General features: G+C 34.3%; 2 protein-coding genes, 2 long non-coding RNA genes and 1 pseudogene across 4 annotated transcripts; all 5 read left to right on the top strand.

Annotated features, from left to right (window-relative positions):
* The first annotated feature begins 250 nt into the window (after positions 1 to 250).
* LOC132622800 (uncharacterized) lies at positions 251 to 3,435 on the top strand. Its single transcript, XR_009576003.1, has 5 exons — positions 251 to 410; positions 977 to 1,179; positions 1,856 to 1,915; positions 2,418 to 2,489; positions 3,138 to 3,435. It is a non-coding gene; the product is annotated as an uncharacterized LOC132622800 (long non-coding RNA).
* A 2,445-nt stretch (positions 3,436 to 5,880) lies between these two features.
* On the top strand, positions 5,881 to 8,197 carry LOC132622793 (uncharacterized). Its single transcript, XR_009575998.1, has 2 exons — positions 5,881 to 5,978; positions 7,956 to 8,197. It is a non-coding gene; the product is annotated as an uncharacterized LOC132622793 (long non-coding RNA).
* Positions 8,198 to 9,295: 1,098 nt separating this feature from the next.
* Positions 9,296 to 11,821, top strand: LOC132628994 (MDIS1-interacting receptor like kinase 2-like; annotated as a pseudogene).
* Positions 11,822 to 14,281: 2,460 nt separating this feature from the next.
* Positions 14,282 to 15,434, top strand: LOC132627502 (MDIS1-interacting receptor like kinase 2-like). The gene is made up of 2 exons (XM_060342880.1): positions 14,282 to 14,709; positions 14,830 to 15,434. The coding sequence occupies exons 1-2, from the start codon at positions 14,325 to 14,327 to the stop codon at positions 15,141 to 15,143; spliced, it is 699 nt and encodes a 232-aa protein (XP_060198863.1). The 5' UTR covers positions 14,282 to 14,324; the 3' UTR covers positions 15,144 to 15,434.
* A 5,952-nt stretch (positions 15,435 to 21,386) lies between these two features.
* Positions 21,387 to 24,887, top strand: LOC132622788 (MDIS1-interacting receptor like kinase 2-like). Its single transcript, XM_060337457.1, has 2 exons — positions 21,387 to 24,227; positions 24,352 to 24,887. Exons 1-2 carry the CDS (start codon positions 21,413 to 21,415, stop codon positions 24,687 to 24,689), a joined length of 3,153 nt encoding a protein of 1,050 aa, XP_060193440.1. The 5' UTR covers positions 21,387 to 21,412; the 3' UTR covers positions 24,690 to 24,887.
* Positions 24,888 to 26,331: the final 1,444 nt, after the last annotated feature.

The raw sequence follows: 26,331 nt of genomic DNA, 5'->3' as shown, positions 1-26,331 counted from the left end.
GTATATAAAAAAAGGCGAACATAATTAAAATAAGATAAATTTTAACAACAATTGAGAAATTAAGGGGGAAAATAAGAGGAAAAGAAAAAAATATATGGACTCACTAAGAAGAATCGCAGTATCCTTTATAAAATATACAAGCCATAAAGACTAACTAAATTGAGTAATCAAATTAATCATATTGAGCCCCAACTAAATTGAGCGATAAATTAATCTTGGGCGCGTGCCGCATATGAAATAAACCCCAAAACTCAGAATCAGCCTTTGACACAACTCTCCTGCTTCGGTTCAACTCCAGAGGTCAAAACTATTTGCTGCGTCTGCTAATTTTCAATCTTTTTCCTTCTCTGTAATTTTTCAATTTCCTCCTTCGGTGTTCATCGTTCTAAGTGTGTGTGCTCTTTGTGTTGGTGAGTTTTTTCCGCAATCTCTTTGTAATTAGTGCACCTTCTTTGGTTGTAATGACCATTTATAATTTTGGATTGTTTCTTATTGTATTTTCTACATATCAATACTTTTTCTTATTTACTCATGCATTTTTGGGTTTAGATTTAGATACCCAGGTGCAAGAGTCTGAGAAGTACTGCAAATTCTATCTCAATGTATTGTATAAATTTCCAATTTTCTTGTGCCGTTAAAATTTAAGTTGATTGGATGTCTCCTTTTTCTTTTCCTGCTAACAAAGTGCACAAAGATGTACTCTGCAGTTGCAATACTATCTCAATTTAACTGAGGCACCTAAGATGTATGATAGTATGCTTGAAGCAACTGATTTTTTTTATTGCTTTTTCCCACAGATTTTCTGGAGAACTGTTGATAATACCAAGTTTATGTGTAGCTGTGTGTTTTCTTCAGTTAATATCTGATCTTGGAATATATTATGTTACAGTTCATGTTGTAAGTCCTTTTATTGATTACCATTTTGTTATATTAAATAGTTATAACTTATAACAGGGGACCTTAATCTGATGTGTAGGACTTGGAGATGAAAGATGAGTTCAACCATGATGGCATTGTGGTTGAAGTACAATACAAATGACCTGTACATGAGAAACTAACTAAAAAGAAGTATGCAGAAGAGCATTTCAAGCAACGTATCCTTCTAGCATCCACGTGAGTTGTTCTACTTGGAGTAACGTCATTAGGTGCAAAAGGAATGCCCGGGCCCAACATGAAAAGGTTTTTATGTACTCCGAGTCTCCGACTTTAGTTATAATTACACAAATTTAAGAGTATCAAAGACTAAAGATATCTTCTAAAATTAATGCAAGTCTACCATCTCAAAGTATTTTCCATGTGAAATCTCAAATGCAATCTTCGACGATGAAATAGTTGAACATTTTCTTCCATCTCGAAGTGATCTGCAAAAAAAAAGAAGTAAATTATAAGGTTTTAAAGCCGAATCCGAATGCCTTTTCCATACGGAAGACAAAGTAGAACCAAAATGATTCCAATTAGAAACATAGCTTAAAATGAAAAGAAATCAACACATGTAATAGAAAAAGTCTCTTATAAGATTCTGTTTAATTCTTCAATGTAAAAACTTGGGCAACAAAATAATGCCTTATGAGATCTAGTAATGTAAAATTATGATTAAGGGCTTGCATTTGAAAAACCAAATGCTAACATCATTTTTATTTCGTAGGATGGCTATATAGATTATGAGGAATGTGTAACAATGATGAGAGGGAAATCTATGAGAAAAGAGAACCTAATTAAATTAGCGATCACCAAAAATACATTGCTATTTAAAATTGCTTGGTCTAATTAGGTACATGAACAACCTCATTTATAATATGCCCCTCCTATCAGGATTTGCTTATTTGTCTAATGTCGTCATTGGTTATGCTTTCAGGTAATATGGAGGATTTACTACACCCCTTACATACTGTGCTTGGCTGGAATATCAAGTTCAGTAAGATTCTTTTGTTTAGCCTTTCAGGAATAAGTCGCACAATTACGATTTAGTATGATAGATTAAGGCGACATCTTGGATAGAGAATTATAGATGTTATGACTCTTAGTACTAGATTAGAAAGTATTTTGATGAATGTTTCTTGGCTTATACATGGAATAAATCTGTTTTAGCCATATATTAGGGGATTAGTTTTATGATCAAATTTTATCTACAATATCCATTAGCCCCTTAACCCCTTTGTCAATCATATCCACGAGACTTCTCTACATAAATGCAAATCTCATAAACATATAAATAGATTTCCTAATTTGGTCTTCTATAATTCCGGAGGCACATAATAAGGTATATATTGAGCTATCAGGGTGTGTAATCTTTTCAAATTTCTTTGAGCTTGGTTAATATGAAAGGAAATAATTTATCTTCTCGTGTTCATTGTAAATTAGTGTGTGTACTGATATATATAATCTTTTCACATGTTCTTTTCTTGCTCTTGGACCAGGTAATCTTAACAGGGTAATGACACTAGCTTGAGATATGACAATTTATTCGATGCAAGAAGAGATGCCATTAGGTTAGTTAGTCTATTTTGTGCTTCTCTCATATCATTATTTCATATATAATTGATACTACATTTTGAAAAGCATGGAAGAGACAACATATAGTAGATTGCTTTAGTTTAGTATAGGTTCTTTAATGGATATGATATACAGGTTGATAACCGAGTCATCTTTATACCAAAAGGCACTAGAAAACTTCTCCGTGTTCGCTATTCACAATTAAGTCACCTGAGAGTCCAGTAAATAAAAAGAAAAAAAATTGTATTCCCATATTTTGGTAACTGCATATTCTCCTCTGCTTCTGCCTTCTTTTATCACGTATTGTCGAATTCCAACTCATCATTTGAGAAGATCTTCATTTGCTTGTGAAAGGTTCAAGTTCAAACTAAAACGCACTTTAAATTTAAGCCAATCAGAAAAGGGATAATTGCTCCTCTCCTCTCTGTTGTTCAGCACAAATTAGTTTTATTGATGCATCAAATCTTTTCACATATTCTATTCTTCTATTCCTACTGGATCCTACAAAACTAAAAGGTTTATGTCCAAACTTTGTTCGCTATTCCTGCAAATATATTATCATTCAATTATGGATGCAATTCTGATGATGACTAAATTCCCTTTAATTTATCCTTCTTTTTTTTTTTTTTTTTTTTTGCTTTCAGGATTCAAACTCTAGATGTACTATTGGTACTCCAGCAGTCAAGACCTCCTACTTGAAGTCATCCCCTTAGATGCTATACGATCATTCTTTGTGGGATTGTTGATAAATTAGTTATTCCATGTAATTATTCATTTCTCTTTCTTTATGAAAATTTAATATGTCTAGCAACTCTTGGAAAGTATTTAGCGGATGATTTCCATGAAGAACCTATAGAAGGTTCTATAAAGATTTTTTCAAAGATGCTGACTCATAAAATTCACCCTTTTCACATTGTAAAGGTTAATGTTGGGCCATGCATTGCACGGGCTTCTGATGCTAGTTTACAATATATATAAGCGGCTTGGGGGGGGGGGGGGGGGGGGGGGGGGGGGGGGGGAACACGGCTCCCTAAGCTTGTACCAACAGCTTCACGAATTGTACGCGCACTAAATTCTTGTACCATGAGCTATATAATTTGTACACTTTATTCAACTATTTTTATATCCCATGTAGACATGTGTCATAGTACTTAATATTTATTCCCTTTTCATGTATAGACGTATGCACTTTAAATTTAATTCTCCGATACATTTATTTCCTTCATGCACTTTTACTTGTTCACTTTTGACTTTTCGTGTTCTAGTTGAATATTTATTCTCTTCTCATGTATAGACATATGCTGTTCAATTTTAATTCTCCTACACAAATTTATTTCCTTCATGCACTTTAATTTGTTCATTTTTGACTTTTCACATTCTTTGAGAATCAATAAATCCCACATGAATATATGTCATAGTACTGAATATTTATTCTCTTCTCATGTATACACGTGTGCACTTCTATTTTAATTTTCCGACACATATTTATTTCTCCGTGCACTTTTACTTGTTCATTTTGACTTTTCACGTTATTTAAGAATTAATAAATGAAGTACTCCTTCCGTCCCATATTACTTGGCCACATTACTACACTTGACTTTTCACGTTCTTAAGAATTAATAAAAATGAAGTACTCCCTTTGTCCATATTAACATAGACATGTGTCATAGTACTTAATATTTAATTCTCTTCTCATGTATAGACGTATGCACTTCAAATTTAATTCTCCGACACATTTATTTCCTCCGTGCACTTTTACTTGGTCACTTTTGATTTTTCGCGTTCTAGCTGAATATTTATTCTCTTCTCATGTATAGACATATGCAGTTTAATTTTAATTCTCCTACACAAATTTATTTCCTTCGTGCACTTTAATTTGTTCATTTTTTACTTTTCACATTCTTTGAGAATTAATAAATCTCACGTGTATATATGTCATAGTACTGAATATTTATTCTCTTCTCATGTATACACGTGTGCACTTCTGTTTTAATTCTCCAACATATATTTATTTCTTCCGTGCACTTTTACTTGTTCACTTTTGACTTTTCACGTTATTTAAGAATTAATAAATGAAGTACTCCTTCCGTCCCATATAAGTTGGCCACATTATTATACTTGACTTTTCACGTCCTTTAAGAATTAATAAAAATGAAGCACTCCTTTCGTCCATATTACTTGGCCACATTACTAAAAATATATGTCTATTTTTCTATTTGATATTTATCTTCTTTTCTATTTCTATATTCCCGTTTTCCTTTTTTATCAATACTTTAAACATGAAGAGAGGACGAACAATAGCAATGCAAACTTGTACCAAAAGTTATTTTAATGCTCCTACACATAACTTGTTCCCTTTTGACTTTCACGTTCTTTGAAAATTAATACATAAAGTATATATTTTATTATAATATCCATATTTATTGCTATATAGTCTCAATAGCCTCAGAAAATGATTTGAAAATGAATAATTAATGTGAAGGATAAAATAAGAAGAATTTTTTCCCCTTGATATGTTAACGTCGACAAGTAAAAGTAAAGGAAGGGAGTGACATTTATCCCCGTTTTCCTTCATTGTCAATACTTTACTTATTTACTCTCATTTTTAGTCTCTGATTATTGTTTCTTTACATTTATGAAATGTATTACTTTATATTTTCATTTCAGAATTAAAATTTGGTGATTAATGATCTAACATATATCTTTCTAATTTTGATTTCTTTGTAACAATTAATATAAAAAATTATAATATATTTTTTAATTAATTTAATAAAAATAATTTAATCCAATATATACAACAAAATGGTTCTTATGTTTGGATCTGAACAGTTACTTAATTGAAATGGATATCAACCTGTCGGTATACATATAAAATATTAAAGAATTTAAAAGAATTTTTTTAAAATCAAAATATTAGTTTTCCCTCATATTCTTACTAATTTTCTTTTACATCAATGAATAACTTTCATTATCATGATAATGATAAAAAAATCCGACTCTTTCCATCTCAAAGACTTTTAATTGCAACTAAAGTGATGATACATAAAATACATTTTGTATATATATTAACAATTAGAATATTTTTAAAAGTTATTTTCAAAATATAAACCTTCAAAATTGGCTAATTAAAGTGAATAGATATGCTCGTGCACGGGCTTCCGATGCTAGTATTTATTTTATATAAGCGGTGAAGGTGTTCTAACACTGCACTAAGTAATGGTAGAAAAAGCAATACAAACTGTACATTGAAATGGAACAAACGCAGTATTCTTGAAATTTCTGAATTTACTTAGGGATAAATTGGTACCTTTACCTCTCCTTGGAACACATGTACTGCGTACTATAAACAAACACGTGTACTGTTTTTCATTCCCTAAAACTTTATCATGTAAATGTAAATGTAGATTCGGAGCCCTATTCTTTCTCAATCAACAGCGAATTAGAAGAGGATTTCAATAATTTCTCTGCCATCTCCATTAGTGCAGGTGCATGTACTTACCAAAACCTTATTCATTAGCTTATTAATGAATTATAATATGTTACTCCCTCCCGTTCAAAATAAGTGTCCATTTAGCCTTTTTAGTTTGGTTCAAAATAAGTGTTCATTTACCTAATAAAAAGAAAATTAACTTTATTTTTCAGATTTGTCCCTATTTACTCAAGACATTAAATAGGTAGGAGTCTTAATAATCAAGAAGGAAATAACTTTATTTTTCTAAGAGTTTGTATTTTCTCATAGGAGTTAATATTTTCTTAAGGGGTGTGATAAAGGCTTGGGCACTTATTTTGGAATGGAGGGAGTATACAATAGAATTTTCTTGCTTGAATTGTATTGGAAATTGTGGACTAATTAATACTGAATTACCAAAATTCCTTACAGTGTATTATTATGTAGGGGTGGGCGTTCGGTTCTTCGGTTCGATTTTATCAAACTTCGGTTTGGCTATTTCGGTTTCGGTTTTTTGAAGGTGGACACCGAACACCAAACCAAACTAGTTCGGTTTGGTTCTTTCGGTTTCGGTTTTTTGAAGTTTGGTTCGGTTCGGTTTCGGTTTTTGCAATTCGTTTTTTTTTTAATATGATATTAGAAGCAATTCCATTTACACTAATTCATATTCTCAAAAGCAACAAAACATAAAACTAACAAATTAAAATCAAAATCAAACAAACAGGATATACAAGAACAGAAAAATCATAATCATAATATAGGATTACTATGTGTTATATACATACAGTAAGAATAATTAAGAAAACACATAAAGGACATACATTAATCCTAAAGACACATCCTAGTTATCTTTCTTTGTTAGGGATATTTGATTTTCTCAATTGAAGTGGAAAATTAGGGATACAAAAGCAAAAGAGAGCTTATTACAATTGGGCTTTTTTTTTTGGCTTAAACTTAATGGGTCTGGACTATTTTAATTTTTTTAGGTAATGTATAAATTTCGGTTCTTCGGTTCGGTTTCATCAAAGTTCGGTTCGGCTATTTCGGTTTCGGTTTTTTGAAGATGAACACCAAACACCGAACCAAACTAGTTCGGTTCGGTTCTTTCGGTTTCGGTTTCTTGAAGTTCGGTTCGGTTCGGTCCGATTTTTCGATTTTCAGTATTTATGTCCAGCCCTAATATTATGGTGCTATAAAGATGGGTATAATAGAAGAAGAAAAAAGTAGAGTTGTGGGGACACAACTAAAAATGTTGAAGCTACAGCTTTCCAAAAATGTAGGATAGTATAAGAGAGCGGTCAGTGGAGAAATGGCAATCTGGAATTTAATGACTTGATGTCAAACCTGAGAATAAATATTGTAAGGGTTAAGCACCACATATATCCTTGATGCTGGTGAGCTTTTGATGGTATGGCAATGCCATTTATGTAGCTCTACAATCAGTAGTCTAAGATTTTCCAAATTGTAGTGTTTTGTTAAATTCTTAACTCCATAGGATTTTCATATGGAGTTTCAATGTTATGCGGTTGGACAATAGAATGGATGCATACAAAACAGCTTAAAGTTGAACTTCTCTAGATTGATCTGCAGAAATTTATTCTGAGGCAAGGGATACTCAAGAATAACATAAAATAAGTCTCTCTAAGCATCAGACATAAGTGTTACTGTATTAGCTTTTCAGTAGTAAGTACCTTCTTCTTTTTTCAGTCCATCTTTCATTAGCATAAACATCATTGCTTTGAGCTTTCTAAGAAGTGTTTTTTCTACTGTAAGCACAACCGACCAACCCTGTACGGATACATAACAAGCATTTGAAAAATAAAATATTCCTTCAGCAATTAACCTTTACCACTCCCACCCCTATTTGTCCCTATAAAGAAAGAATGTAAAGAAAGAAAGAAACCAAGTCTAGAATCGTTATATGATGACTCATAATAACGAGTTATAATGATGTATGCTTCACGTTCTGTCCAAGTATAATTTGTTAAAATACAATTGTCATTCTATTGGACAGATTGGGGGAATGTGCAAAGCATAGGCTGGCAGAATTGCATTTCACCAATTGGGTTGTGTGCTGCTTGAAAGAAAAAGAGAAAGGATGCTGATAAGTTTGAGGCAGCTGTTGAAGCTGGTCATGGTTTTTCCTTAGCCGGCACTGCCATATGTGTGTGCAACTTTGTAAGCATTTGGGTTGCATGTAAAAAATACTAAGTTGATTATACATAAAAAAGGACTCACAATTGCTTAAATTATGCATATGTGATCGTGTCTTAATTATAACGTTTTGTGATCTAGGGAGTACATTAAATCTCACTCATATTTGGGGAAAACATACTCTGGGCCCCCGTCCTAGTAGTTTGGTATAAACACGTTTCGGTAATCTAGCTTGATGCTCCATTCTCAATCCTTCACCTACTAGAAACAGAGGCTTTTCCCACCGTTAATCAGTGATAAATTTGTATTATAATATATGATTTTTCCACCGCATTTCCATCGAACTAGTTCACTGGGAAAATGCTTGGTGGAAATAGGTTTCCACTGAAGCGTTGAGAAATTTCCTTATTTTTCCGTGTGAAAACATTACTACTATTTTTTCTTTTCTGACTGATTCGATCAAAATATCTATAGAGATAGCCACTGAACATTTTTCAGTGGGAAAATAGTGATTTATTTGGAGTGACCTATAAATTTTCAATTTAAGAAGGATCAGATTGTTTGGGACTCTATTTTCCCAAGTTGGATTGTAAATGGTGCAATACAGTTATTTCACATTTGAGACATATTATGAAGTAATATAATTATGCAGCTGTTCACGGAAAAAAATAAGATGGATCAGGTTTTTTGGAATATACCATTAGAACGAACCATAGCAAATTTTTTTTGGTTACTTCAAATGCAAAACAACCCCATTGTGTTCAGTAAAATAAATTTTACTTCTAGCCGTTTAGGTTCGTGAAAAACAACTGTTAAATATTTTGATTCTTGATATCTAGGAAAGGAAAATAAAGTAGAGTTTTTTTTTCTCGAACTGTGGCTATGGAGTAAACATAAATTAGAGTGATGCATACAAAATTGTTGTCCCTGTATCCTCCAGTTCACGAAGTGTGATTGTGTGTGTGTGTGGTGTGTGACTCTTTCTTCTTGGAAAATATGAGTAGAAATTGCAATAATTCCACACTACATGGCCCACGAAAATGATAGAGCTCTTGACAGGCATGTCCATATTAGACGACTTTGAATAATTCTGGAGAAAGTGCCCCACTATTTATTTCCATGGATAGAAAAGAGGACATTGACTCATTGACTCTCAAGTCTTTCTAATTCTATGCGTATTTTACAAGCTGTGAAATAAATGCCATTGACTTGCAAGACTTAGTAATGATTCATTACAATATAAATTAAAGCTCTACCCTGAACAAGTTCATCACAAACCAAAACAATCAACTGAAATCATTTAGCAACGATGATAGTTACCTCAATATTTTATTTCCTTCAGTTTTTTACTATCTTATATCTCTTCACAGTTTCTTTTGCTTCCGTTGAGGAAGCAACTGCTCTACTAAAATGGAAAGCAACTTTCCAAAACCAGAATAATTCCTTATTGGCTTCATGGACACTTAGTCCAGTTGGTACCAAGAATTCCTCAAGAATTGGAGGCGATGCATGCAGAGACTGGTATGGAGTTAAATGCTTAAATGGTAGGGTGAACATATTGAATATGACAAATGTTGGTGTCATTGGCACACTCTATGATTTTCCATTTTCATCACTTCCTTTTCTTGACCATGTTGATCTTAGCATGAACCAGCTCTCTGGCACCATCCCACCCGAAATAGGAAAGCTCACTAATCTTGTCTATCTTGACTTGTCCATCAATAAGATTTCAGGAACAATCCCACCACAAATCGGCTCACTAAAAAAGCTTGAGGTCCTCCACATCTTTGTCAACAAATTAAATGGTTCCATTCCGGGAGAAATAGGTCACCTAAGGTCTCTTAATGAGCTAGATTTGAGTACTAACATTCTTCATGGTTCAATTCCTGTTTCGTTGGGGAATTTGAACAACTTGTCTTATTTGCATCTTTATGGGAATTTGAACAACTTGTCTCTGGTTCCATTCCTGCAGAAATAGGAAAACTCGTCAATCTTGTTGAACTTGATCTTGGTACAAACCAATTAACAGGTCATGTTCCTCTAGAAATAGGTAACTTGATCAATGCAAAATTGTTCTATGCTTTCTCCAATGAATTGTTTGGTCCCATTCCTGCTGAAATAGGGAAGATGAAGTCACTTGAGGAGTTAAGCTTATTCGAAAACAATCTCTCTGGTCCAATTCCCAAAACAATAGGTGACTTAACTGAGCTCAAACTCTTGCACCTTTATGCCAACCAACTTTCTGGTCCCATTCCTAGTGAGTTAGGGAATTTGAAAAACCTGAGTGAACTGCAATTATCCACTAATCAACTTATTGGTCCAGTTCCTCCTTCCTTTGGCAATTTGAGAAACTTGCAACTTCTGTATCTCCGCGACAACAAAATTTCCGGTTCTATTCCAAAAGAACTTGCATATTTGGATAACTTGGTTGTGCTGGAAATGGATGAAAATCAATTTTCAGGCCATTTGCCTGAAAATCTCTGCCAAGGAGGGAAACTTGAAAACTTCACGGTGAATAGTAACAAGCTGACCGGGCCAATACCTAGAAGCTTGCGCAAGTGCTCGAGTTTAAAAAGGGTTCGTTTTGATAACAACAGCTTCACTGGGAACTTATCTGAAGCTTTTGGTAACTACCCAGAGCTTCAGTTCATTAATTTGAGCGACAATGATTTCCATGGTGAACTTAGTAGCAACTGGGGGAAATGCAAGAATTTGATTGATATGCGGATTTCCAGAAATAGAATTGGTGGTTGCATACCACCAGAGATTGGAAACCTCAAAGGGCTTCACGGATTTGATCTTTCATCAAATCATTTGATTGGGAAGATTCCTAAAGAATTTGGAAAATTGACCTCTCTGGTTAATCTTTTTATGCAAAACAACCACATTTCTGGCAATATACCTGGGGAACTTGGGTCACTAACAAAGTTAGAGTCCCTTGATCTGTCAGACAATAGATTGAATGGGTCAATCCCAACATTTATAGGAGATTACAGGAACATGTTTCTCTTGAACTTGAGCAACAACAAATTTGACCAGAAAATTCCAAAGGAGATAGGGGGAACAACTCAACTTAATGTACTCGATTTGAGCCATAATCTTCTTGTTGGAGAAATACCCTCTCAGTTAGCCAATTTGAAGGTCTTGGAAATCTTAAATCTTTCCCATAATGGCCTTTCTGGCCGCATTCCAGAAGAATTTGAAAGTTCAATGGGTTTGCGGGATGTCGTCTTGTCGTACAATGAGTTGGAAGGTGCAATACCAACTAATAAAGCTTTCATGAATGCCTCATTAGAAGGTAATAAAGGTCTTTGTGGCAATGTAATAGGATTCCTACCTTGCGAAAGTCCATCTTCGAGGAAGCACTCAATGGCGAAGAAAAGTAAACTCATTCTCATCACTGTACTTCCTATTCTGGGAGCATTAGTGCTTTTCTGTGCTTTTGCTGGTGCTCTCCTTATGTGTGACCAAAGAAGCAGAGTTAGAGACGTTGAAAGACGGGATTCCATTGACAAAGATGATGGTTTGCTTTCGATATCCACGGTACATGGAAGTTCATTATACTGGGATATCTTAAAAGCCACAGAGGAGTTTGATGCAACATTTTGCATTGGGAAAGGAGGGTTTGGAAGCATTTACAAGGTAAACCTTCCATCATTGGGGAATGTAGCTGTGAAGCGAGGCCTATTCGATAGCTTGCAAAAATTTCAAGATCAAAAATCTTAATCCAAAAAAATATTTCTTCGTATATTCCTACTAATTCAAGGGTCCTCTTCGACGTGGTATAATTGTTGGAGCAAGAAAATCATTGTTGCAAAATCACAACCTTAGCCAAGTGAGGAGTTGAAGGAAAAAGGTAAGGAACTAATGTGTTATGGATGTTTGGTACATGTTGTGGTATGTAGAAGTGGATGAAAAACATGAAACCTTGCATGTTGAAGTTGTGGTCGTGTGTTGTATAGTTAGCCGTGGGTGTGTGTGTGTTGTGGTGTGGAAAGATTGAATTAATTTCATGTAGTGTGTTGCTTGATGGAATGTATAGAAAAGATGTATGTATGTAGTGTTGTGGCCGAGAATGGTGATGTTTTGGTAAGCTATGATAAATTGATGTCATTTGATATTCTAGTTGATGTCGTTGTGAATTCCATGATGTAAAATGAGAATTTAATGGCTAGAAGTGAAGTTGTGATTGTTTGTGGATTATGGAAAAAGTTAGTGTGACATTAGTATGGTTTCTTATATGTGATAATGTGTAGGATGTAATGCATGAACTTGGAAGTGAGACATTTGTTTGGAAGGTTGTAAGTTGGGTTGTGGTGATTAAATTTGAAAGAAGGAATTAAGTTGTTATCGTTTTAGTTGAATTTGGAAGGTGTTGGATGAAGTAGTATGTTGATTGGATCGTTTTGAATATCATATGATTTGTTTAAATTGAATTGAATTGAACTGAATAATTGTTAGTATTGTCATTGATAATGTGGCCGAGTTCCATTCTCGGATTGTTGTTGAAATTGGCCGAGTTGTATTCTCGGGGATGGTATATTTACAGGGGAGATGCTGCCGAAATTTCGGCAGACCAAAGGTTAAGACAAGTATATGTCGATGAATCTAACGATAATGTCAATCTTCAGAAATGTAGACTAATAAGTTGGACGAATAAGCGTATAGTAAGGCGCGGCACAGGTATGTAAGGCTCGACTGGCATGATCCCCACGTCATAATGTCTTGAATGTTTTTATATCTTCCTTACTTGCAAAAGCTAGAAGTCTATGACTCCAAGTTATAAGTCTTTTTCCTAATAGTTCTTAATTTGTTTTCTTTCAAAGTGTCCATATTTTCCAAAAACCAAGTTTTAAGCGATCGAAAGCTCTTATGACTAAGATGATGAATATGATCTTATAATGACAACGATGAAGTCAAATATGAAAAAATGTCTATGATAGATATGTTGACGATATGTTCCCACCATGAATATGGCAATATGAAAATGTTAAGTTATTTCTTGATTTCTCAACTCTATTATGGATAATTACTACTTTAAAGGTTCCAAGTATATGTTTTCTCATGATGACACTCTTCATTGATAGTCTCGCCTTATATTAATTGTCCCTCATGAAACAATGCCTCATGATCCATAATAGACTTGATTTCTCATGATGACACTCTTCATGGATAATTATGTTTTCTCATGATGACACTCTTCATTGATAGTCTCGCCTTATATTAATTGTCCCTTCAAGGCGAGACGCGACGCCCATAATATAATCGGAGGTGACCTTACGTCACTCCGATGGATACATGATCTGCTTATATGATATATGTATATGTACATGGGGTGGGGGAAGGGATATATGGGGGAGGGGAAGGGACATATGTTGCATTGCCACCTGGTCAGCTGGTGTTATTCCCGGACGCGGGATGCCCGAACGCGGGATATATGGGCGAGCCGACGTATTTTGGCGTTATGTGGGCGAGCCGACGTTATGACATGACATGACATGAAATGACATGATATGACATGACATGACATGACATAACATGATATGATATGATATGATGATATGATATGATATGATATGATATGATATGATATGATACGATATGATATGTATGATATGATATGATATGATATGATATGACATGACCAGATAAGCATGCATGGTATCCGCCCTTAGGGGCACTCACATGTACAAGTTACTCCCTTTATCTTATGATATATACTATATTCCCATACAGTTAATATTCGTATGTTCATCTTACTATGTTACTATTAATGCCTTACATACTCAGTACATTGCTCGTACTGACCCCTCTTCTTCGGAGGGCTGCGTTTCATGCCGCGCAGGTACACCCAGATGAATTGAAGCTAGCACAAAAGATGTTCCAGCGGAGTTGGTAGGCTCCACTTGTCCTGGAGTGCTTCCGAGTCAGAGTATATGTGCCATGATGTTTTGTTCGATGTTAGAGACTTTGCAGACAGAGTCGTGGGTATCGGGAGTCAGTCTGTCAGCGGCTCCATCAGTCAATATTCAACAAAAGAATAATTCAGTAAGCTTTATTATGTATACTTGACTTAGAGGTTCAAAAGATGATATATGTAATAAGAGTCAGCGGGTTCGCTCGGCTCCGAATTTGGGGTTGGGTGCCCATCACACCCTAGTAAAGTCGGGGTGTGACAAGTGTGAAGCGACTTCATTCTTCATTTGAGGTTAAGCATCGCAAAAGCTTCATGAATGAGGTAAGGGCATTGACAGGGATTAAGCATCGGAACATTGTGACACTCTATGGCTTTTGTTCGAATGCACAACACTCGTTCTTGGTTTACGAGTACGTGGAGAGGGGGAGTTTGTTGAGTATTTTGAGTAACGAAGTAGAGTCCAAGAAATTGGATTGGCTTAGAAGGGTGAATATCATAAAAGGTGTTGCTTATGCTTTATCTTACATGCACCATGATTGCTCACCCCCAATTGTTCATCGAGACATATCAAGCAGTAATGTTTTGCTTGATTCCAAGTTTGAAGCTCGTGTTTCAGATTTTGGCATAGCTAAGCTTCTCAAGCCAGACTCATCCAATTGTACTGCACTTGCAGGGACATATGGCTATGTAGCACCAGGTAGGTTCCAACTTCTTATCCTATTTTTGGTTCATGAAATATATCTGCACATTCTATATTGTTTCTATCTCGTTTGCAAGTTTAAATTGTTAAACTTTTTTGGATACTGTATTGTTTCAGAGCTTGCCTATACAATGAAGGTTACGGAAATGTGTGATGTCTATAGCTTTGGAGTATTAGCATTGGAGGTAATCAAAGGAAAGCATCTTGGGGAATACCTTACTCTTCTAGCAAATTCATCGACAAGAGATGTGCAGCTTAGCGATTTGCTAGATGAACGCCTTCCACATCCTGAAGATGAAGTAAAAGAGCTTATGGTTTTCATCATCAAGCTAGCAAGCTCGTGTTTGCTTGAAAATCCAAAATCAAGGCCAACGATGCACTTCATCTCTCATATGTTATCAATGGATCCACCAGTTCATCAGATTCCATGAAGGTGAGCTTCCGAGATGTAAGGTGTCCTTATATGAAAAAGATTATGCTTGGCACCAAGTGGTTGTGAATTGATAAGTTTGTTGACAGAACTTTCACAACAAAGTATTGCTGGGACTAGCCTTTTCTGTATTGTTTGGTTGCTTATATAGTTATTACTTATTTCAATCTGAAAGATTCAGAGCCTTTGTACTACATTATATACAAATTACAGTATACTGTAGAAGCTAATTGTTTAATTTCCTTGTACCAGTAAGTAATAAAAGCAAGTTGCATGTTCGCTAAGTACTACAGATGTTATTGCCACAGCTTTGCATGTTTTTTTAACTCGTGAAAAATCTTGAACCATGAAAACTTCTATAATTTGAGACACTGCAATGCATGTCAAACAAACGATATTTTAAAGATGAAAATAGAGAGGATTACATATCAAACTAAACATTTACTAAACATGTATGCATACATTCTTCTTTTTGCTGAGTAAGGTAATCAGAAGAGTTGAGCAAGATATAGGAATACAATGTTTGATTTCTTGTATGTGTATGTTCTTTTCTGTTTTTATGACTGCCTTTTGTGACTGCCTTTTTCATAAACCAATAAAACCATGCTTGTTGTAATAAACATGTCCTTAAATCTAAACATGTCTCTTCATAATTAACCACATTAAAGAATATATTGTAAACCAAAATGTAGTTGTTAATTCCATATTATTAACTATATTATCTTTCTTTGGATTTAAATATCAAATTTCAAACTGTACGAAAGATGACCTATCAGTAAGTTGCTGATAGTGTCTAATTCAAGATAGTCTAAACTAAGCCACCTTACTATGTTTCAAAATAAGTTGATTCGCTATCAGCAAATACAATCATTATACCTAAATATCAAGTTTGTTGAAGTTGGCTATATGAGTCCTCAGTATCCATATCCATCCATTTAGATCTGCAATCACTACACCAAAAGAGGCTTTTAGTGGCAATATATTTTTCTTTTAGCGGCAATAGTTATTGCCACAAAAACATTTACCCGCAATTGGTTAATGCCATTAGATCCAAGGTAGCTAAAACCTTTAGCGGCATTTATTGTTAGGACTAAAGTTTGGTATTGCCGGTAATAATTGATTCTAGAATATACTTAGTGGCAATTAAGTTATTGCCGCAAATTAATTGCCGCTAAAAACATATTTTGTTGTAGTGAATCCAACTTTCTAATAATTTGTATCCATCATATTGATATAACATCTTCTTGAAATTGATCAAACTAGAGTAGTGAAGTACCTATTTGTTGCAGAAAAGAAACTGTCACAGTTAGTTGATGCAGAATAACATGGAAAAGAGAATAAATCCTAACTTTGTTCTAAAAGCTTGCACCGAAAAATCTTGACCAAGAATCACTTCTAATTTACTTCTTCCAGTGTTATAAGTGCTGGAACTTTTTAAAAAAATTAGTGTTGGAATAAACTATACTGTATAGCTGTTTGTTGGATGCTACTGATCCAAATATTTTCCTCCTGACTTTGACAGCATATTGGGAATATTATCATAGTTGAAAAGTCACTATGCACTTTACTAAATGGATAAAGGAATGTACAAGAGGACCTTATTTTTGTTGGGTGTGCGAACAAAGTACTCCCTTATAAAGTGTTAGACTCTTAATGATGTGAGGCCTTTCGGAGAAAACCGTGCGGGTTTGGTCCAAAGCGAACAATATCACATCATGTTAAGAGTGTATTTGGGCCGTTTAGTCCAACAACTGGTATCAGAGCCAATGATTTGGCGGGACGAGTATGAAGATGGCGGAGTGTGGCGTGGGGCCCGGCTTAGTGCCTTTACCCGCCTATGGGCCGGTTAACGACCTTTACCCATAACTTTGAAGACGCATACACAGCCTTTGGGCTTCGGGGACTGTAAATACTCTAACGATGTGGGTGACACACATACATGTTTAATCTCTGACCTGTGAGTTATGGTAATGAGCCATGTGGAACTTAGTTCGAAGGGGAGATTGTTTGGTGAGCGAACAAAGTATCTCCTTAAATGGTGTTGGATACTCTTAATGATGTGAGGTCTTACCGTGTGGGTTTGGCTCAAAACGGACAATATCACATCATGTTAAGAGTGTTAAGAGTGTCTTTGGGCCGTTTAGCCCGACAGTTTTTTGTACTGGTAGTTGTAGTTTTTTTTGGGTAAAGGATGGATAGTAACATCCTCTTTTCTTCTAGGAAAAACAGTGAAAGGAAGTTAGTACTGAAAATGGATATCAGACAAAAGAACATTTTAAAAGCATCTTGATATAAGTTGAATTTCGTGATCCAAAAAGAAGTACTTGACACAAGCTGAGCATGAAATCATAAGAAAGATCAATTATCTTCAACCTATTGAACATCAATGAATACAAATAGTACAACTAGGAGAGTGCTTTGTCATGTAAGTCACTGACGTATCCTTTTCTTGCTTTTATTTAATCTCAGAGAAGAGAAACCGAAGAAGTATCTAATTCAAACTTTGTACCAATTAGCCAAACAATATAATATATTATGCATATTTTATTACAGTTTTTTGTGTTGTTTAATTTATCGTCATTTAAGGTTTGCAATTGTTAAGCTTCCGCATGACGCCCTGTTATTTCGATCCCCAACACTAATCACCTTAAGAGGCATAAAAAAAATCATATCGTATAAGATAAGTCCACATCCAGTTCCCTAAATAGAGGAGGTAATAGTAAGTGAACAACATTTTACTTAGAACGATAATTTTTCAATAGTCGCCAACAAAAGAACTTATTGCAGCATGGATTGGTATGCAGTAGAAGCATGTGAGGCCTCACAGTTTCGACCAACAAAGCATGAACCTGGTGGAACGGAAGTCTGGTATGGATAAGACGAACTTGGGCACAAGTTTACAAGCTCTAGAGGTAAGATCTTTATTAAAATTGGAAAGGAAAAGCTTTTCTTTCAGCTGGGAGGGAGAGTAAGGCTCAAAGAGATAACCATTTGGACATTATCCAGAAAATCACGACTCACTAGCTCATCAGAAATCTATCTTACCTCCTGTTTTATCACGAGATATATATATACATGCTTAAAAACATTACTCAACTACTGAATGACCAGCAGTCCAGCACATAATGGTTGGAGCTGAAACTAAGAAATGATCACATTTTGCCAGGTCCAAAACTTGTTTGGAAGATGCAGAGAGGAAACAGAAATATTTAACAAGTCAGCCTTTTGTTGGGACAGCATGTAGAAAATGAAAATATTTCTCATTAAAGAAAACGTATGTATTGTGCAAACTTTGAAAATTTATCTTCAGGACTCTTTTCTGAGCCATACATGCTGTCATTTTCCATACCATTAGGTGAAGAATCATTAGTCTGAATTGGACAACATAATTCATATAACATGAGTTAATTAAGAAACAAAGTTTCAGCATGTAAAGAAGCATAACCAAAAGCAGCCACAGAATGATTATCCTGGCAGGACCTAAAGGCAGTTTTAGTGAAAAGATAAACAAAGACAGAACAAATCATTTTCTTGAAGTAATTAGGGATGTTTATAGGTTAAATACATACTAAGTGCAGGAATAGTAAATTTACGATCATCAAAGATATAATTAGAAAAGAGGGAATAGTTTCCTGTCCGTGCTGCACTTGAGACTGAAAGTGTCACCATTGAACTCCACTACCAGGGAAGTGAAACGATCAACAACTCACATTCCTTAAGCAAATAATATCAAGGATAATATCTCAGATGGTCACTCAACTATGGGTAGTTCACTCAGAAAGTCACTCAACTATTGGTGTTTCACCACAAAGTCACTCAACCTATTTAAGTGATTTTTAATTACATTTTGCTGATTTTTATTTAAAACCAAAATTGTAAGAAATAAGAAAGTACCATTTTATTGACCAACCCACTTGGTCCGACCCATAAAAAATAAATTGACCAAGACCTTTTATTTTACCACTAGAAAACTAATGTAATTGATTGGAGCTGTTAAGGAAACTAATGTATTTAACTATTGAAAACTTTTTTGCGGTATGTATCATAACTGACGAATGAAGCTACATACATGAGCCAATAATTTGGATAAGGTATAAAAATTAAAGAGATTTTTACCCATTAAATCAGTTAGTAAGAAGTGAATACAAGAATAACATATCTATTCAAACATTATAAATATAGCAAGTTTTATAACAAATATAGGATTTAGAAAAATAAAAGGAATCAATTTCCATCAATGTATTTTTTTAATGCGTTTACACTCTTCCGTAATTTCTCCCTCTTCTATAAATAAAAAATTTACTCAAATATTTTAAAGATTATGAAAGGAATAATATCTCAAAGATCCTTCCCTCTTTAACGAGGTTTCTACCTAGGAAATTTGTGATAAAAAAAATTTCTTCAAATTTTATTTTTATGAAGGACAACATTTTCTGTAAAATATACTTTATAATATTTCAACTATATTATATTATTACCATTTTATATAATGTAAATTTTCTCTTAATGTTAAATATATACTATTTATAGGTATAATGTACAAAATATATGAATTTTATATATACACAATGTAATACATGTAACTAAACAAAATATATTATACATAGTATTTAAATATGTGCAGTATATTTGATAATACCGCTAATATATGGTTTATCGTACATTCCTTTGAAATAGGAAATACAGAAGCACTGCACTAACCAAATATATAATATGTTAAAATAATATTATGTGTGATATCCAAATTTGGATTTTAAAGAAGTTGCTAATATAAAAAAAAAAAAAAACAAAGACAGTAGGAAGATAAGGAAAACCAAAAAGAAATTTGATAATATAAGAAGAATATAAGAAACAAAGAGATTTTTTTTTTAAATTTTTAAAAGGAAATTTATGATTCAACTGTTATTAACGTTTTTGAAAAATTGGTTGAGAAAAAAGGGGAATTTATTTATGTCAGATATTTGTTATAATTTGGGGGAGAGGGTAATGTTTTTTAAGGAATTAGTTGAGACCAAAAAGGGGATTTATTTGGCTACTTTTGATATATTTATATTTATGCTAAAAATATATAATGTCACTTTTAATGTTGTATAATTATATAAAGTTCTCTAAATTAAATGGTCTTGGTCAATGTATTTTTAGTGGGTCGAGTCAAGTGGGCAGGTCAATAAAATGGTCAAAATGAGTATTTTGTATTTTCTTACAATTTTGACTTTAAATAAAAATAAGCAAAACATAATAAATAGGTTGAGTGACTTTGTAGGTAAAACACCAATAGTTGAGTGATTTTCTAGTTAGAAAACAAAGTTGAGTGACTTTCTGAGTGAAACACCCATAGTTAAGTGACTTTCTAGTTAGAAAATAAAGTTGAGTGAAACGCCCATAGTTGAGTGACATCAGAATATCTAGTAGTCGAATACCTGGCAACGTGGGAAGCAATTTGTATAAGATCAAATGAATTTAGCTGGTACATATGTTCCGTTTTAAAAGTTGTTCTCAATTAAGATGGAAATACTAATCTTCTCTGGACTTTCGCAACAGATGACATTTAACATTGTCAATCAATACATGTTGCTAAAAGTTGAAAGCACATAAATATATTAAAAATTGCTCGAAAAGTTTAACAAGCACACACAAGCAGAACAGAAGAAGCAGACAACTATATACAATCAGAAAGAAACAATTACTACTACAATATAAGGCTCCTTTTCATTAACTTCAAAAGGAAAAAAAATCCGCCGAGTCAGTTAAATGAATTTGATTTATAGGTCTGTGAAAGTTGAATACAACTGTTAACATTTATGAATTAATTCCATTGTTGAAATTTATTTTAGGAAACTTAATTTATGAAATTAGAATAAAAATTCTACAATCAAGTATGCAGATCTGCAATGCAAGTCTGGTGACTTTTATTCTTGAGAAAAACTTGCAATAATTCCACCCCATATGGCCCACGAAGAGAATGAAACTTTTGACAGACATGTCCATTAGTTTGTTAAGGCTAACGACTTTTGAATAGTTCTGGAGAAAATCTCCCAGTATTTCCACAACTTTAAGGCTTGGCCAATTGAAATGTATCCACAAAAGACATTTTCGGTGGAATTTATTTCCATGCATAGTGAGATATTGACTCGAAGTCCTTCTTACAAGTATTTAACAACCTGAGACTCAGAAAGTCTTGTAATGATTCATTACAATATAAATTAAAGCTCTACCTTGCACAAGTTCATCACAAACCAAAACAATCAATTGAAATCCTTTTAGCCGGCAATGATGATGGTTCCCAGAATATTTTATTTTCTTGCTTTTTTTACTCTCTTGTATCTCTTCAGAGTTTCTTTTGCTTCCACTGAAGAAGCAACTGCTCTCCTAAAATGGAAAGCAACTTTCCGAAACCAGAATAATTCCTTACAGGCTTCATGGACACTAAGTCCTGTTGGTGCCAAGAATTCTTCCAGCCTTGGAGCGGAAACTTCTGATGCATGCAGGGATTGGTATGGAGTTATATGCGTTAATGGTCGGGTAAACAAGTTGAATATTACAAATTCTAATGTTAATGGTACACTCTATGATTTTCCATTTTCATCTCTCCCTTTTCTTGAATATGTTGATCTTAGCATGAATCAGCTCTCTAGTACCATCCCACCTGAAATAGGTAAGCTAACTAATCTTGTCTATCTTGACTTGTCCATCAATAAGATTTCGGGCACAATCCCACCCCAAATCGGCTCACTAACAAAGCTTGAGTCGCTCCACATCTTTGACAACCAATTAAATGGTTCCATTCCTGAAGAAATAGGTCATCTAAGGTCCTTAACTGAGATAGCTCTGCATACTAACTTTCTTGATGGCTCTATTCCTGCTTCATTGGGGAATTTGAACAACTTATCTTATTTGTATCTTTATCATAATAATCTTTCTGGCTCCATTCCTGCAGAAATAGGGAAACTTGTCAATCTTGTTGAAGCTTATCTTAATACTAACCACTTAACAGGTCATATTCCTCTAGAAATAGGTAACTTAGTCAATGCAAAATTGTTCTATGCTTTCTCCAATGAATTGTCTGGTCCCATTCCTGCTGAAATAGGGAAGATGAAGTCACTTCAGAATTTGAGCTTCCAGACAAACAGTCTCTCTGGTCCAATTCCCAAAACAATAGGTAGCTTAACTGAGCTCAAACTCTTGCACCTTTATTCCAACCAACTTTCTGGTCCAATTCCTAGTGAATTGGGAAATCTGAAAAACCTGAATAATCTGCAATTGTCCACTAATCAACTTACTGGTTCAATTCCTGCTTCCTTTGGAAATTTAAGAAACTTGCAACTTCTGTATCTCCGCGACAACAAACTTTCTGGTTCTATTCCAAAAGAACTTGCATATTTGGATAACTTGGTTGTGCTGGAAATGGATGAAAATCAATTTTCAGGCCATTTGCCTGAGAATCTCTGCCAAGGCGGGAAACTTGAAAACTTCATAGTGAATAGTAACAAGCTGACCGGGCCAATACCTAGAAGCTTGTGCAAGTGCTCGAGTTTAAAAAGGGTTCGTTTTGATAACAACAGCTTCACTGGGAACTTATCTGAAGCTTTTGGTAACTACCCGGAGCTTCAGTTCATTAATTTGAGCGACAATGATTTCCATGGTGAACTTAGTAGCAACTGGGGGAAATGCAAGAATTTGACTAATCTACAGGTGGCTAGAAATAACATTAGTGGTAGCATACCACCAGAGATTGGAAAAGTTAACAGGCTTGAACGACTTGATCTTTCGTCAAATAATTTGGTTGGACAGATTCCTAGGGAATTCGGAAAATTGACCTCTTTAGGTAAACTTTCTGTACAAAACAACCACATTTCTGGCAATATTCCTGTAGAACTTGGGTCACTGACAAAGTTAGAGTCCCTTGATCTGTCAGACAATAGATTGAATGGGTCAATCCCAACATTTATAGGAGATTATAGGAACTTGTTTCTCTTGAACTTGAGCAACAACAAATTTGACCAGAAAATTCCAAAGGAGATAGGGGGAATAACTCAACTTAATGTACTCGATTTGAGCCATAATCTTCTTGTTGGAGAAATACCCTCTCAGTTAGCCAATTTGAAGGTCTTGGAAATCTTAAATCTTTCCCACAATGGCCTTTCTAGCCGCATTCCTGAAGAATTTGAAAGTTCGATGGGTTTGAAGGATGTCGTCTTGTCGTACAATGAGTTAGAAGGTGCAATACCAATTAATAAAGCTTTCATGAATGCCTCATTAGAAGGTAATAAAGGTCTTTGTGGCAATGTAATAGGATTCCAACCTTGTGAAAGGCCATCTTCGAAGAAGCACTCAATGGCGAAGGAACGTAAACTCATCCTCATCACAGTACTTCCTATTCTGGGAGCACTAGTACTTCTATATGCTTTCATTGGTGTTCTCTTTATCCGTGATAAAAGAAATAGAGTTGGAGATGCTGAAAGTCGGGATTCCAGAAATGGTGTTGATGTTGATGAAGATGATGGTTTGCTTTCCATATCTACGTTAATTGGAAGTACATTATACCTGGATATCCTAAAAGCCACTAAGGAGTTTGATGCAATGTATTGCATCGGGAAAGGAGGGTCGGGAAGCGTTTACAAGGTAAAGCTTCCATCGCTTGTGAATGTAGCTGTGAAGAGACTTCATGCTTCCTTTGAGGTTATACATCACAAAAGTTTCATCAATGAGGTAAGGGCATTGACAAGGATTAAGCATCGAAACATTGTGAAACTCTATGGCTTTTGTTCGAATGCACAACACTCGTTCTTAGTTTATGAGTACATGGAGAGAGGGAGTTTGTCTAGTATCTTGAGAAATGGAGTAGAGTCCAAGAAATTGGATTGGCTTAAAAGGGTGAATATTATCAAAGGTGTTGCTTTTGCTTTATCTTACATGCACAAGGATTGCTCACCACCGATTGTTCATCGAGACATATCAAGCAGTAATGTTTTGCTTGATTCCGAGTTTGAAGCTCGTGTTTCAGATTTTGGAATAGCTAAGCTTCTCAAGCCAGACTCATCCAACCGTACTGCACTTGTAGGCACATACGGCTATGTTGCACCAGGTAAGATGTTCCTCCTTTATTTTTTTCTTTTTTCAATTCATGAACTCAAGGGCAAGTTGGTGCTCATTCTACTCTCATTTACATGTTTAAATAGTTATACCTATTCGAAATTATATTATTGCAGAGCTTGCATACACCATGAAGGTTACACAGATGTGTGATGTCTATAGTTTTGGAGTATTGGCATTGGAGGTAATCAAAGGAAAGCATCTTGGGGAACATATTACTTTGCTAGCGAATTCACCAACTAGAGATGTGCAGCTTAGCGATTTGCTAGATGAACGCCTTCCATATCCTGAAGATAAAGTAAAAGAGGTTTTGGTTTTTATCATCAAGTTAGCAATCTCTTGCTTACTTGAAACTCCAAAATCAAGGCCAACAATGCACTTCATCTCCCATATGTTGTCAATGGATCCACCTGTTTCTCAAATAACCTCCATGAAGGCTAAAAGCTTCCCCTAGATGTAAGGTGTCTGTGTATGGAAAAAGAGCAAGTTTTTACACCAACTGGTTGTGAAGTAAGAATAAAAGTGTCATGACAAAAATATTAATTGGACTAGTATTTGTGTATTATATTGTTAGTTGTGCTTATCTAGTTTAGTGTTTCAACTAGGATTCTGACCCCTTATACTAGAGTGGATACAATATCAAGTAGAATGTACTAATACTTTTATACCAATAAGTGCTAATAAAAGTATGTTTCATGTTTATTAAAGATGAACATGTTAAAGATGTAATACCTCTTACATTTGGTATACACTGCAATGCATGTCAAAGAATGGTATGTTAAAGATGAAAGTAGAAATAATTATGTATCAAACTAAGATCTAAATAAACATTTTTTTTCTATTTCTTTCTACTTTCTATATATAATAAGTGCCAAGGAGGGACGAACACAGCAGTCCCTCCTTGTACCCACTACTTTTAAAATTGTACCGACAGTGAATATTTGTATCAAAAGCTATATAACTTGTACATTTTATTCAATTATTTTTATATCTCACGTAGACATATGTCAATACTTAATATTTATTCCCTTCTCATGTATAGACATATGCACTTCAAATTTAATTCTCCGACATATTTATTTTCTCCGTGCACTTTTACTTGTTCACTTTTGACTTTTCGTGTTCTAACTGAATATTTATTCTCTTCTCATGTATAGACATATGTAGTTCAATTTTAATTCTCCTACACAAATTTATTTCCTCCACACACTTTTGCTTATTCACTTTTGGCTTTTTCCATTCTTATAGAAAAAGTACCAAAAGCTATATAACTTGTACACTTTATTCAATTATTTTTATATCTCACGTAGACATATGTCATAATACTTAATATTTATTCCCTTCTCATGTATATACGTATGCACTTCAAATTTAATTCTCCGATATATTTATTTCCTCCATGCACTTTTACTTGTTCAATTTTAACTTTTCTTATTCTAGCTGAATATTTATTCTCTTCTCATGTATAGACATATGCAGTTCAATTTTACTTCTCCTACACAAATTTATTTCCTCCATGCACTTTTACTTGTTCACTTTTGGCTTTTTACATTTCTATCTATATTATTTTTCTATATATAATAAGTGGCTTGGGGGGGACGAACACGGCTCCCCAAGCTTGTACCAACAGCTTCACGTAAACATATTAAATTCTTGTATCATGAGCTATATAATTTGTACACTTTATCCAACTATTTTTATATCTCATGTAGACATGTGTCATAGTACTTAATATTTATTCCCTTATCATGTATAGACGTATGCACTTTAAATTTAATTCTCCGACATATTTATTTTCTTCGTGTACTTTTACTTATTCACTTTTGACTTTTCGTGTTCTAGCTGACTATTTATTCTCTTCTCATGTATAGACATATGCAGTTCAATTTTAATTCTCCTACACAAATTTATTTCCTCTATGCACTTTAATTTGTTCACTTTTGACTTTTCACATTCTTTTAAAATTAATAAATCTCACGTGGATATATGTCAAAGTACTGAATATTTATTCTCTTCTCATATATACACGTGTGCACTTCTATTTTAATTCTGCGACACATATTTATTTCTTCTGTGCACTTTTACTTGTTCATTTT

The sequence above is a fragment of the Lycium barbarum genome, chromosome 2 (assembly GCF_019175385.1).
Source record: "Lycium barbarum isolate Lr01 chromosome 2, ASM1917538v2, whole genome shotgun sequence".
NCBI classification, from domain to species: domain Eukaryota; kingdom Viridiplantae; phylum Streptophyta; class Magnoliopsida; order Solanales; family Solanaceae; genus Lycium; species Lycium barbarum.
Note: the sequence above shows the minus strand (reverse complement) of the source record. Positions and strands in the feature narration are given on the sequence as shown.

Bases quoted from the DNA above. Each gene is read 5' to 3' on its own strand.
- LOC132627502 (XM_060342880.1), top strand. From the start codon at position 14,325: ATGAATGAGGTAAGGGCATTGACAGGGATTAAGCATCGGAACATTGTG. The intron at 14,710-14,829 runs GTAGGTTCCAAC...GTATTGTTTCAG, and splicing joins ATATGGCTATGTAGCACCAG to AGCTTGCCTATACAATGAAG.
- LOC132622788 (XM_060337457.1), top strand. From the start codon at position 21,413: ATGATGATGGTTCCCAGAATATTTTATTTTCTTGCTTTTTTTACTCTC. The intron at 24,228-24,351 runs GTAAGATGTTCC...ATATTATTGCAG, and splicing joins ATACGGCTATGTTGCACCAG to AGCTTGCATACACCATGAAG.